Source organism: Physeter macrocephalus, chromosome 11 (genome assembly GCF_002837175.3).
Source record: "Physeter macrocephalus isolate SW-GA chromosome 11, ASM283717v5, whole genome shotgun sequence".
In the NCBI taxonomy this organism is placed as follows: Eukaryota; Metazoa; Chordata; class Mammalia; order Artiodactyla; family Physeteridae; genus Physeter; species Physeter macrocephalus.
The window spans coordinates 142461375-142475505 of NC_041224.1; the positions used below are offsets into that span (position 1 = coordinate 142461375).

The 14131-nt window shown below is 36.5% G+C and overlaps 1 protein-coding gene across 9 annotated transcripts in view; it reads right to left on the reverse strand.

Moving 5' to 3' along the window:
• The window catches only part of MNAT1 (MNAT1 component of CDK activating kinase), a 223416-nt gene that overhangs the window by 173658 nt on the left and 35627 nt on the right, over positions 1-14131 (reverse strand). For all 9 annotated transcript variants that reach the window (XM_055088512.1, XM_024133048.3, XM_055088511.1 and 6 more), the window contains exons 2-3: positions 4316-4468; positions 1635-1708 (exon numbers count right to left, since the gene is read on the reverse strand). In XM_055088512.1, the coding sequence (XP_054944487.1) occupies positions 1635-1708; positions 4316-4468 (227 nt within the window). The remainder of the gene's footprint in view (positions 1-1634; positions 1709-4315; positions 4469-14131) is intronic.

Consider the following 14131-nt stretch of genomic DNA (forward strand, 5'->3'; position numbering starts at 1 on the left):
GCCCAGCGGCCATGGCCCACGGGCCCAGCCGCTCCGCGGCATGTGGGATCCTCCCATAACTGGGCGCGAACCCGGTTCCCCTGCATCGGCAGGTGGACGCGCAACCACTGCGCCACCAGGGAAGCCCCAAAACATGTATTTCTTAAAATCACGGCTCAACTAAAACCTTGTTCCAGAATCAAGATCCCATCTTCCCCACCTTCTTGGTCCATCAGTTTCTTTTAATTATCCTACCTGCTTGCTTGGACTTGTGACCATGTATTCAACTTGCTCTGTGACATCTATAATCTCCTTTCCCTTTATCGCCTGACCAGACTTTTGAATAACAACACGGCCTTCAGAATAAATGTAAACTGAGTGTCTTCCTGCTTGGTGTCCAACTGCCTGTCCTAAACCAAATATCTTAGTCAGATTTCTACATACCTGCACACTTGCCCATTCTTGCAGATTTGTTTTCAGTTTATCTTCTCAGTCTATATCCTAACTTTTCTACTTTGTCTTAGCACTCCCAACTCTACCATCTTTTCAGCTAAAGTTCATAGCCATTCATGGTTGCTAAGACTACATACAAAGTACAATGAATACAGTTAGAATAAAAAAGCAATGGCTCCAAGGCACTAAAAGATCCCAGAAAAAGCCTAAATTATGTCTGTACATGCTACTTGCTATGATATAATAAATGAACTTAGATATTTTAGAAAAGTTTCAGTAACAGGTGAAACAACAGATTTTCTGGGTTTTTCTTAGTTAATAAAGAAATTAAAGGAACTAGAATACTCCATTCCTCAGGAATTTGAATTTTCTAAATATTTACCATATATAAATATTTTAAAGAATGATAAATTTTATTATAATCATATTTTAAATACAAAATAATGTGAGTATAGCTTTGCTATCAGGTTTGAGAGAAGAATAAAAAGATAACTGTTTAATTCTCTTAGTCTTGTTCTAATTTTCATAATCTCTAATTTTTGTATTATTTCCAAACCTATGGTGAGTAATATTATGGCAAGTTTTTAAAAAACAACATTAATTATTTTAATTGATGTATAACAAATTCAGACTTTTTAACATCTGTGAAGTCTTATTAAAAAAAACAGAAACAATACTTTCTTTTGATGAAAGCTTCTTTTTGACTAATCACAATAGAAAGAATAAGCACTAAGATTACTCTAACTTCAGATTCTAGAATAACATTGAATAATAGAATGCCACTTCAACAGTCAACTGCTTCAAAGTATTTTCAAATTACTGCATGCACAGAAGCATAAATGATGATAAACAACATATGGCTTTAGTCACCATGGATACAGTTCATGGAAATCCTATTTCTTAAAAAACTGAATATGTTTTTCTTGTTTACTCTAATATATCATCAACGTATAGATGATATATACACATACAGCCTTCCTTCCCAGCTATAAAGCAGTAGTACCTTTATTCGTCATATTTTTCCTAAGACAAAACATTTATTACTTAAGTTTGTCCTTTAAGTGCAATGCAAAATAATTAGGTAAACATCAGCTACCACAACAAAACCTGTCAGAGACTTTTATATGAGATGTTCTCGTAGGCATCTAAAAGATAAAAGCACACAGGTTAGCACACCAAAAGTACAAGCATTAAAAACATACCAATTTCTTCCACTTCTTCCAGGAAATCATTATATTCTCTTAGGCTAGGAAAGTCTTCTTCCCTTTTATTGTATCTTTAAGAGAAGAAAAAAATGACTATATTCCATATCATTTGCTTTCAATATTAACAAACTGGTTTGTTTGTTCTTACTAATTCACACATGATACATAAAAAAACACTGCTTACGGCGTAAAACAGTTTTCTTGACACCAGGTTTGTAACTACAGCAAGAATGTTGTTCTTAAATTCTTATGACTACAGAGAAGGAGTAGAATCAGGAGAGAATGGTACAACATGTAAAATCCTAAGACTTAAGGGAAAAATAAAGAAATTAGGACACTGAAGAAATGGGAAATGAGCTTAAACAAGGTCTATCATTGGAATTATGATATTGTTTACTTCTAATAAATAGAGTCACTAATTTCCAGAAAGCTAAAATTAATTAAAAAGACACCTTCCTGGGACTTCCCTGGTGGCACAGTGGTTAAGAATCCACCTGCCAGTTCAGGGGACACGGGTTCAATCCCTGCTCCAGGAAGATCCCACATGCCGCGGAGCAACTGAGCCCATGCACCACAACTACTGAGCCCACGAGCCCATGCTCCACAACAAGGGAAGCCACTGCAATGAGAAGCCCGTGCACCACAAAGAAGAGTAATCCCCACTCGCCGCAACTAGAGGAAGCCCAAGTGCAGCAACAAAGACCCAACACAGCCAAAAATAAATAAATAAATAAATAAATAAATAAATAAATTTTTAAAAATAAAATAAACAAATAAAATGTTTCTCTAAAAAATAAATAAATAAAAAGACACCTGCCTGTTTTTCATGACAGTTCCAGTCTAAAGGATGCTAGATCAAGAAAATCTATAAATATTATAAGTGTGCCTGTGAAGAATTAGGAAACAAGAGGGCTTAATGAAAAAGATAAGAATCTAAGAGAGACTATCTCCCATAAGCAATCCAAAACTAAAAGAGTAGCTTGGGGTATTGATAAAGTAACACTTTATCTAGTAAAGTACCTAGAAAGATGCCGCTAAAATATTGGTGACCAAGGTTGAAATGCAGACCACCTACATAGATAGATATTAATTCTTTAAACCTAAAAAACAATAAAATTTAACATACCATTGTAAAGCAATTATACTCCAATAAAGATGTTTTTAAAAAAAGAACAAAAAAATAAATAAATAAAAAACAATAAAGTGGCTTATAACAAAAGTACAGATAAAATGAAATCCAAAACTATTAACAAAGAGTAAAAAACTAAATCATAAATGAAAAAGAATATTAGAAATATTTATGTACACACAGAGAGATCTATCAAAATAAATTGTAGCTAATGCTGATTTTTCTCTAATAGCTTTCAATCTCAACTTAAATGTTACCTCCTCAGGCCTCACCTTACATCACTGACTCACAACAACATTCAGTCTCTAACTTCATAGCATTTTTCTCAATGTATAATCACATATTTGTTTTGTTTGCCTGTTTTACTGTCTATGTCTATGCTATCCAAGCTACTGTACTGTAAGCCTTTCGAGGGCCTAATATGTATAACACTGTTTGAACAGAGTAGGTACTCAGTATATATTTACTAATTAAATTAAAGAATAAATAAAGCAAATAAATTGTGAAGCCAGCAATTTGGAGGATTTACTCTTCTCTGGGAGTTCCCCGATGGCCTAGTAGTTAGGATTCTGGGCTTTCACTGCTGTGGTCCGGGTTCCATCCCCGGTAGGGAACTGAGATCCTGCAAGCCGCATGGAGTGGCCAAAAATTTTTTTTTTAATTTTTTTTTTTTTAATGAAAATCTAAATTTTTTTTTTAATTTATTTATGGCTGTGTTGGGTCTTCATTTCTGTGCGAGGGCTTTCTCTAGTTGTGGCAAGCGGGGGCCACTCTTCATCGTGGTGTGCGGGCCTCTCACTATCGCAGCCTCTCTTGTTGCAGAGCACAAGCTCCAGACGCACAGGCTCAGTAATTGTGGCTCACAGGCCCAGTTGTTCCGCGGCATGTGGGATCTTCCCAGACCAGGGCTCGAACCCATGTCCCCTGCATTGGCAGGCAGATTCTCAACCACTGCTCCACCAGGGAAGCCCTACATTTTTTAATAAAAAAGATTTACACTTCTCTAACAAAGATTAGATAATTAGGGACTTCCCTGGTGGTCCAGTGGTAAAGAATCCGCCTTCCAATGCAGGGGACGGCAGTTCGATCCCTGGTCGGGGAACTAAGATCCCACATGTGGTGAGACAGCCCGCACGCCACAACTACTGAGCTCGCACGCCTCATCTAGAGAGAGCCCGCGTTCCGCAAACTACAGAGCCCACGCGCTCAGGAGCCTGCATGCCACAACTAGAGAAGAGAAAACCCAGACGCCACAACTAGAGAGAAGCCCGCACGCCACAACGAAGAGCCTGCAGGACGCAACAAAAGATCCCGCATGCCTCAACTAAGACCTGATGCAGACAAATAAAATAAAAGATTAGATAATTAATATTACTGAGTTCTCTAAGACCTTAATAAATTTTTTAACGTTGAACAATTACATAGATGAAATTATACTTATTCACTTGCCAAACTGTCCACATTTCTATAAGTAAATAATTATATCAATTATAGAAATAATTGTTAAAGTCCTCTTTGTGAACTGAATCATTCAAACATTAACACTTACATCTTTAGCACTTTTTTCCGAATCTCAACTTCCTTGTCAACAGTAGGATCTTCAAAGAGTTGTACCCTGAAGTTGCTCTTCCTAAGTGGAGTGCCACACTCAGGACAGTTTCCAGCTCCTCTCACAAAGAGTAAATCCACGCAACTTTCACACCTGTAAGGAGAAAAATATAACTTTTAAGCTAGTATTCAAATCAGCAACAACTCTGTATATAGTTTGCCTTTGTTTTGGTATTTCTTTGTATGGGGGGGGGACTGCAGGGGTGCAGGAAAATTAATCATTGCTACTTAAACTCTTATTAAAAACCTTTGGGAAAAAAGTTCATTTTCATTTGGAGCCTACTTCAGACATAGGTGTCCCAAGGGTTACCAGTTTAGATTTACAAATTAAACAAATATACAAGTTTTTAAAAATTGATTTGGGATCTGGGAGGACTCAGATAGCAGGACAGGGGGAAGTCAAAGAGGCACATACAAGAGCAGTCTACGGTCAACTCCACTCTCAGTCCAGTATCACCCTTAGACCTGGCAGGGGCCTGCACTTTAGAGAACCCTGCATATCATAATCACTAAAACAAAAACTTTTTTTCCCCTTTCAGCCTTTGTAAGGAAGTTTTTTTTGTTTTGTTTTTGAGGTACGCCGGCCTCTCACAGTTGTGGCCTCCCGTTGCGGAGCACAGGCTCCGGAGCACAGGCTCAGCGGTCATGGCTCACAGGCCTAGCCGCTCCACGGCAAGTGGGATCTTCCCGGAATGGGGCACAAACCCGTGTCCCCTGCTTCGGCAGGCGGACTCTCAACAACTGCGCCACCAGGGAAGCCCTGTAAGGAAGTTTTTTAAAGTTCAGTTAGCAATTAAGTAAGCGGCAGTTACTCAAAAGGGAGAGGTGCTACCTGAAGGAGGCCCCCAGGCCAGAGGATAAAGAACTGAGAGTGACCTAGTATATGTGGAGAAAGGAGAAAATCACCACAGCTTCTGCCCTGAGAAATCCTAGAAAGAGTGGCTACTTATAAAATCTTTAATCAGTTAAACCTGGCTATCCTAAATTCACCAAAGTGATTGCCCAGGGAAGCCAAGTTTCCCCAATACCTCCATCCCTTCTTTCCTCCCTTCTTGGGTAGTACAATTTGGGGAAGAACTTAGAACTTCCTGGAAGTCTTGAGTTGGAAAAGAAAGGAGCTGGCAAAGTTAACGAGATTCCTGCGAATTAAGATTCCTGAGAATTGACAGGATCAGTTCATATACTGTTTTAGATGGGTCCAGGCACCACCCAATCATCCCTGCCCCACCCTGCCCTAGCAGATCCATGCTAGTAATCAGAGTAGCAGGTGGAAAGGCTGACCAGAAGAAAGTAGCAGCTTTAGCCTGTGGGTCTTAAAGACTCAGGTTCCTGGGAACTCAGGATGCAGCGTTGGAACTAAGGCTGCACTAAAGATGTAGCTTGATTCATACTTTCAAACATTTAAACATTTTGGTATGTAGTCCTCCAGTTGTAATATTGCCCAACTCCATATGTTAGGGTCATACCAACCCTAATCACTCCTTTCTTAGCACTATTTGAAATTATTTATGTGTTGATTTTCTGTAACCTCCACTAGAATGGAGGGCAGGAATTTGGCCTATTATTATTCTAAACACATCACATCACAAAAAAAAAAAAAAAAAAAAAAGGACAAATTCTAATAAATAAGGTAAAAGTTGATTTCTTCCAAATATGTAGTTGACTTATGGAATAAGCTAAATGAGAAGAATGATACAGATAAATAAGAATATTTAAGGTTAGTTATCAGTAAAATACTAACATTGACCTTTGCATATTTCTATCTTAAAGTAGAGGGGGAAAAAAGTCCATCAAAAAATAGAGGCAAAAAGTCCCTAAGAGGGAGAACAGAGATCATAGTTGTCATTATTCAAGATCAACAAAACCCCAGAAAATTCACTTGGGATTGGGAAGACTGGGAGCGGTACATTTTGCCTAATCTTTGTGGTTGGAGGAAATTAAATCCAACTAGAGAAGTTGAAAATGAGCACACTTTAGAACTACACTGACTAAAGATATTTATAGGCAAGGAGCCATCTGAAATGCTCAAAACCATGGAGCCATTACATAGAATATTCTATATTTCAAGGTCTTGGAGAGTAGACTCAGTCAATAATTCAGTTAACAAGGTAATATAGAACACTTTAATATTTCTAAAAGTCATATTGTAATCTCAGACATATAATTTGTTACCACCGTCAGTTCTACATCTCCACTTTTTAAAAATCTACCTTAAATCATAAGGATTTCAACAGTATTAAGGGTTTTTTAAAATAATTTATTATTGTCCCATACTTTTCCCTTTCTGATTTTAACTGCTAAAAGAACAAATAATTCTTTTTTTAAAGCTCAAATATAGAAGTATATAGAGAAAAAACTCAAAGTTCTACTTCATTCTATTCTACATCTCACTTGCCACATGTAACATACAACTGTTAAGTTCCATGTTTACGTGGCCAGATCTTTTTCTACATACTTACAATATATGTATTTACAGATTATATACATGAAAACTAGTCATATAAAAAAAGAACAGAAGAAAAAGTTCCTTATTGCTAGTTCACTTCATCTGGCAGCAGAGCAACCAAAAGAGCAGTATGTGGGCAATCTTTTGCCTCCAAGAGTGCTAGGAACTTTTTCAAACAAAATCTTATATTCTGCAGAACATAGGAAAATTTGCTGAAAAAGCCCAAATCCTCAGTTATTACCCATTCCCAAAGATATTTTTATGGGTTTCTTTTGTTTTTAAAAACCAGAATGGTGCTTGCCCTCTTTCCTCTCTGAACAACTTATTTTTAGATTTTATTTTCTTCTATCAAGAATATTTAACTGCTTATATTCCTCTGTCAAGATTTTTAATCAGCTTGTTTCTTCTTTTTCCAGAGCTAACAAGTCAATTAAAAATCTTGACAAAGACTAGATACAAAAAAACCTACAGCTAACATCATACTTAATGGTGAGAAACTGAAAGTTTTCCAACTAAAATCAGTTACAAAGCAAGACTGTCTCCTACTCTCACTGTCTCCTACTGTCACTACTCCTTTTCAACATGATACTGGAAATCTTTGCTAATGCAGTAAGACAAGAAAAGGAAATAAAAAGATATACAGATTGGAAAGGAAGACACAGAGCTCTCTTTGTTTACAGATGACATGATTGTCTATGTTAAACATCCAAAAGAATCAACCAAAAACTTTCTAGAACTAATAAGTGATTATAGCAAAGTTGCAGGATACAATATACAAAAAGTCTACTGCTTTCCTACGTACGAACAATGAACAAGTGCAATTTGAAATTAAAAACACAATACCATTTATGTTAGCTCCCAAAAATTTGAACATTTAAGTATAAATCTAACAAAATATGTACAAGATATTGTACAAAATATGTACAATATGAGAAAAACTACAAAACTCCTATGAACAAAATCTAAAAAGAATTAAATAAATGGAGAGATATTCCATATTCATGGACAGAAAGAGTTCATGGAAAGGAAGACTCAATATTTTGAGTTGTCAGTTTTTACCATCTTGACCTATAGATTCAATGCAATTCCAATCAAATTGCCAGGAAGTTACTGTATGGACATCAATGAACTGATTCTAAAGTTTACATAAAAAAGGCAAAAGACCAGAATAGGTACCATAATGTTGAAGGAGAAGAACAAAGGTGGAAAACTGATGATTCCTGACTTCAAGATTTACTACAAAACTACAATAATCAAGACAGTGTGGTATTGGTAAAAGAATAGATGAATAGACCAATGGAACAAAATAGCCTAGAAATAGACCCACATTAATATACTCAGCTGATCTTTGACAAAAGAGCAAAGCCAACACATGAAACAAAAACAGTCTCTTCAACAAACTGGACATCCACATGGAAAAAAATGAATCTACACATGAACCTTACACCCTTAAAAAATTAACTCCAAACTTAATTCACAGGCCTAAATGTAAAATGCAAAACTATGAAACTCCTTGAGTATAACGTAGGATACAAACTGTATGACTCGGGGCTTCCCTGGTGGCGCAGTGGTTAAGAATCCACCTGCCAATGCAGGGGACACAGGTTCGAGCCTTGGTCCAGGAAGATCCCCACATGCCGTGGAGCAACTAAGCCCGTGGGCCACAACTACTGAAGCCCACGTCCCTAGAGCCCCATGCTCCGCAACAAGAGAAGCCACCACAATGAGAGGCCTGTGCACTGCCTGAAGAGAAGCCCCCACTCACCGCAACTAGAGAAAACCCGCGCACAGCAACAAAGACCCAACGCAGCCAAAAATACATAAAATAAATAAATTTTTTTTAAAAAAAACTGTATGACTTTGGATATGGCGATGACTTTATAGATACAACACCAAAGGCATGATCCATGAACGATATCACTGATAAGCTGGATTTTTTTTTTAATTAAAAATTTCGGCTCTGCTAAAGATGACGTCAAGAGAAAAAAAACACCTGATAAAGGACTGTTATCTAAAATATACGGGGGAAAAAACCTCTTAAAAAATGGGCCAAAGACCTTAACAGACAACTCACCAAAGAAGACACAGGTACACCTCATTTTATTGAGCTCTGCTTTACTTCACTTTGCAGATATTGTGGTTTTTACTAACTGAAGGTTTGTGGCAACTGCATTGTCAGATGATAGTTAACATTTTCTAGTAATAGAGTATTTTTTAATTAAGGTATGTACTTTTTTTTAGACATAATGCTATTGCACACTTAATAGACTACAGTGCAGTGTAAACATAACCTTTATATGCACACTGGGAAACCAAAAAATTATTGACTCATTTTATTGCAATATTCACTTTATTGCAGTGGTCTGGCACTGAACCCACAATATCTCCAAGGTATGCCTGTATACGGATAGCAAATAAGCACATGAAAAGATGTTCCACATAACATGGCATCAGGGAAAGCAAGTTAAAACAATGAGGTATACACTACACTCCTATTAAAATGGCCAAAATGCAATATACTGACAACTCCAAATGCTGACAAAGATGTGGAGCGACAGGAACTCTCATACATTGCTGGGGGGAGTGCAAAATGGTACAGTCACTTTGAAAGAGAGTTTGATGGTTCTTTATGAAACACAGCATGGTCTTACCATACAATCCAGCAATTATGCTCCTTGGTATTTAACCAAAGAAGTTGAAAACTACATCCATACAAATACCTGCATAGATGTTTATAGAATCTTTGTTCATAATTGCCAAAACTTGGACACAACCAAGATGTCCTTCAATAGGTAAATGGATACATAAACTGTGGTATATCCAGACAACAGAATATTATTCAGCACTAAAAACAAATGAACTATGAAGCCATGAAAAGACGTGAAAGAAGCTTAAATGCATATTACTAAGTGAAAGAAAACAATCTGAAAGCCTACATAGTATAAGATTCCAACTATATGACATCTTAGAAAAGGCAAAATTCCAGACACAATATACCTGATCTTAGCCAAAAGGCCGAGAAGGGATTACGGAGATGATAAAAAAATCAAGGGTTGTGGTGGACGGAGGGAGGAATAGGCAGAGCACAGAGGAATTTCAGAGCAGTGAAAATACTCTGTATGATATTATAATGATGGATATGTCATTATACTTTTGTCCAAACCCATAGAATGTAAAACACCAAGAGTGAATCCTAAAGTAAACTATGGACTTTGGGTGATAATGATGTGTCAATATAGGTTCATCCCTGGTATTAAGAAAAAAACAAAAAAAAGGACAATTCTGGTGAACGATGTTGATAATGGGTAAATGAGAAACTCTGTACCTTCCTCTCAATTTTGTTGTAAATCTAAACCTGCTCTAAAAAAATTAAGTCTATAAAAAATAATAATATCATTTTTTGTTTTTAAAAGTGAAGTATATCAATGTTTGCTCAATGTTTATTAACATTTTCAATTCGTCATTTTAAATATCCAATAAACACTAAGGAAAATCAATTAATAAAATAATAGACAAGCTTGAGACTGGTTCCCCAGATTGTTTTAAAATCTAAGTGTTCAACTGCCTTACCCATAAAAGCAATAATAATCCCTAAATTAACTCTCTTCCAGAAATGTTACTCAAATGAGAGGACATATGTGAAACCACTGTGAAAAACTACCTACATGTCCTAAGATCATGCCATGGAAGTTTTTATTCTAGAATGCATTTCCTTAAATGATAAATCCTGCATTTACCACATAAAAGGTAGTTTTCTTACCAAAGACAACTCTTTAACTCTAGAATACACTTTTTTAAAATTAATTTTTATTGGAGTATAGTTCTTTACAATGTTGTGTTAGCTTCTACTGTACAGCAAAGTGAATCAACTACACATATACATATATCCCCTCTTTTTTGGATTTCCTTCCCATTTAGGTCACCACAGAGCACTGAGTAGAGTTCCCTGTGCTATAGAGTAGGTTCTCATTAGTCATCTATTTTATACATAGTAGTGTATATATATCAATCCCAATCTCCCAATTCATCCCATCCCCTTCCCCCTCCCCCGTATCCATACATCCATTCTCTATGTCTATAGAATACACTTCTTTAAAAAGATAAAGCTACCACTGACCACATAAAAATTACTTATTGAAGTGATTTACTAAAGATATGATGATATAATTAAACCCCACACTGGTAATCATAAGACCTAAGTTGCCATCCCAGCTTTGTCTCTTACAATATGAGGAACTATGAGGAAGTCAAATTCTAATTTATATCTAAGGTTTCTTCCCACTTGGATAATTCTAGATACCTTGGGGTGTTACACAAGTTGTTAATTTTTTTTCCAAATAAGAATATATTTTCTCTCAATATAACTGATGTTTACCAGTTTAAATTTTCCATATCACCTATACTTACAAACTTTATATATGGTACAGACTTGCCCTTAATGCTTTAATTCAATCAAGAATATTATAACCACAGGAATTCCCCAGTGATCCAGTGGTTAGGACTCCACGCTTTCACTGCCAAGGGCCCAGGTTCAATTCCTGGTTGGGGAGCTAAGATCCTACAAGCCGCGTGGCATGACCAAAGAAAAAAAAAAGAATATTATACCCTATGATATTATATTTAGGGATGTGATATACAAGGCTCTACGACAGATGGGATTAGCAATACAAAGTATAAGAAGACACAGACCCCCAGGATCTCTTCAAAAGTTTATATAATATGGTAATTTTGCCCAGAAAAAATATATCATTTTCAGCATTTGAAAAAATTGGTACAATACTTTTAGAAGCACATATATTTAAACATATATACATACAAGCACATACATGTATGCACAAAAATTATATACAGGTATGCAGAGGAAGAGAGGGTCCTTTAGAAGAAAAAAGACATTTTGCTAAGAACTTTGTTTCTCAATCTTACTATGCTGATAATATATTCTTTTGAATTTGTACCAACATAATGCTATTTTAACAAATTCTGAGTATGATACTACTTTGAAGGCATTCAACTGTTCTTCTAAAAAGCTTAAAAATCTATACAAAGACCATGATTAAAAAATAAAGGCTGAGTTAGATATTATTTTCCCCTTTCCACAGGCAGTAAAACAAAATGACCTGTCAAAGGTCATAGTTTAAGTGCAGGCTAGAAATCTATGTCGCCTAATTTCTGGGCATTTCTGGGCATCTTTCTACCAATTGAATGTTCCAGGTCTGGCCAAACCCAACAGCTTCAGATCCAGGAACTCTCACAGCACTATCTGTGATGCTAGAGTATCCAAACCATCATATAACTACTTAGTATGAGAGGGTTTAGATCCATTTGGCAGTGAATTATAAAGTTTATGTTACCCTATGGCAAGATGAAGGGTCCATACAACAAAGGGACAAGGTTGTGTCTGCTAAGTGTCAAAACAGTAGTAGATTCACTCCTTGAGCAGCTGAGAGGGAATAGAGCACCACTAAGGGCACAAATTCTGGAGCCATTTTGCCTCCTTCTCTTCAGTCATTTGTTAGGCCTGCAACCCTAGACAAATTATTAAGCCTCACTGTGCCTCAACTTCCTTGTGAAAAAGAAAAATCGTATCTTCCAGGGTTTGAGGTGTAGGGAGGTAGAGATCTGGCTCACAGAGTTGATGAGATTTGTATCAGCTAATTTCAGTTAAAATGTTTAAAAATATACCTGGCATATAGTATGTTCTCAATAAACATTAGCTATTACAACTAGTACCTAATGCAAAGAAGAACTAATAAGGACCAGAGTTCAAAGGAGGCAGTATCAAGGATCAGCTGGAGAAGGACTCAGAAAACAGGCTGAACAGCGTTGGGCCTTGAAGAATTTGATGGCTTTGAAGTACAAAAGAAGGATGACATTCCAGGCAGAAATCACAGCAAGAACAATGGTGTAAATACAATTTATACATGGAACAATAAACAGAACACTTCGGGGAAAAAAAATTAATGTAAGGATGTAAAGCAGTCCTTCTCACCCTTTCCCATCAAAGTACTCTTAAATGGCAGAGAAAAATGTATCACCTGGAAGACTGGGGACATAGTCTCAAATGGTCTCCCCATAAGGTCAACGTTTCTTCAAATTATGATGTTTTATCTTAAAAATTCATAAAAACTCAATTTGACTCCACAATACAATCCTATTTATTGTCTTTGAAAGATGTCTTCAAATAATTCCCAGTTATTCAATCACTGAAAAATTTTTTCATATTCTCTAGGTAAAACTGACATTCCAAAAAGATACCTATATATTTATGTACCACCAACATACCAAGCACACTTCAAGGACCAAATATACTTAAGTTAAAGAAGCATAGAGGGGAATTCCCTGGCGGTCCAGTGGTTAGGACTCCAAGCTTTCACTGCTGAGGGACCGGGTGCAATCCCTGGTCAGGGAAATAAGATCCCACAAGCCACACAGAACACCCTCCCCCTCCCAAAAAAACAGCAGCATAGAGGATAACAAAAATAATAATAATACATCCACCCATGGGAATCTTACAAAGGAAAGAAGTAGCAAATAAATGTGGAAAGGAATGATTACTCAATAAATGGTTAGGACACCACTGGCTTTCTAGATGAAGGGGAAAAAAAAACTAGATCCTTATTTCTCACACTATCAACAAAAAGAAATTCCATATGAATAAATGATCTAAACATAAAAGAAAAAAACTTTAAACTGAAGAGATTATAGGAGAAATTATGACATCAGGGCAGGGATTTCTTAAAGGTGACTAAAACACTTTAAACCATGTAAAGAAGACTGATAAATTTCATTTTATCAAAATTAAAAGCTTTTATGGGAGGCTGGGGGACACAATACTGCTTACAGACTCACTACAGAATAGGAAATTACTTTTTCATCATACATAAAAAATAATATTCAGACTATATAAAAAAGTTCTACAAATCAGTAACACAGTGCATAGAAAAATGAGTGGATTATGTGAACAAGCAAATTGCACCATGCAGATTCACTTGCTTCTTAGAGTTAAATTCACCCTAGATGGGAACAGCTTCTTAAGGATTCTACTTATTTAGTTTCCATGGGAAACCTTCAAGAGAAAGGGACAAACTACAGCCCCAATACTGCCATTGATTTCCTGGCCATGACTGATGCTCATCATCCTGCTCTAGTTTCCCCTCACCCTCTACTAGCACTTCTGCTGGTCTAGGAAGCTTGCCTGCTTACCATTCTCTTTTTAGGTTGTGGCTACTGTACTTATATATTTACTACAGTAGGTTTGGGAGCACCAAGAGATGTCCTAGTGGATCCCTTAAGTGCCATATTCTTCCCTGA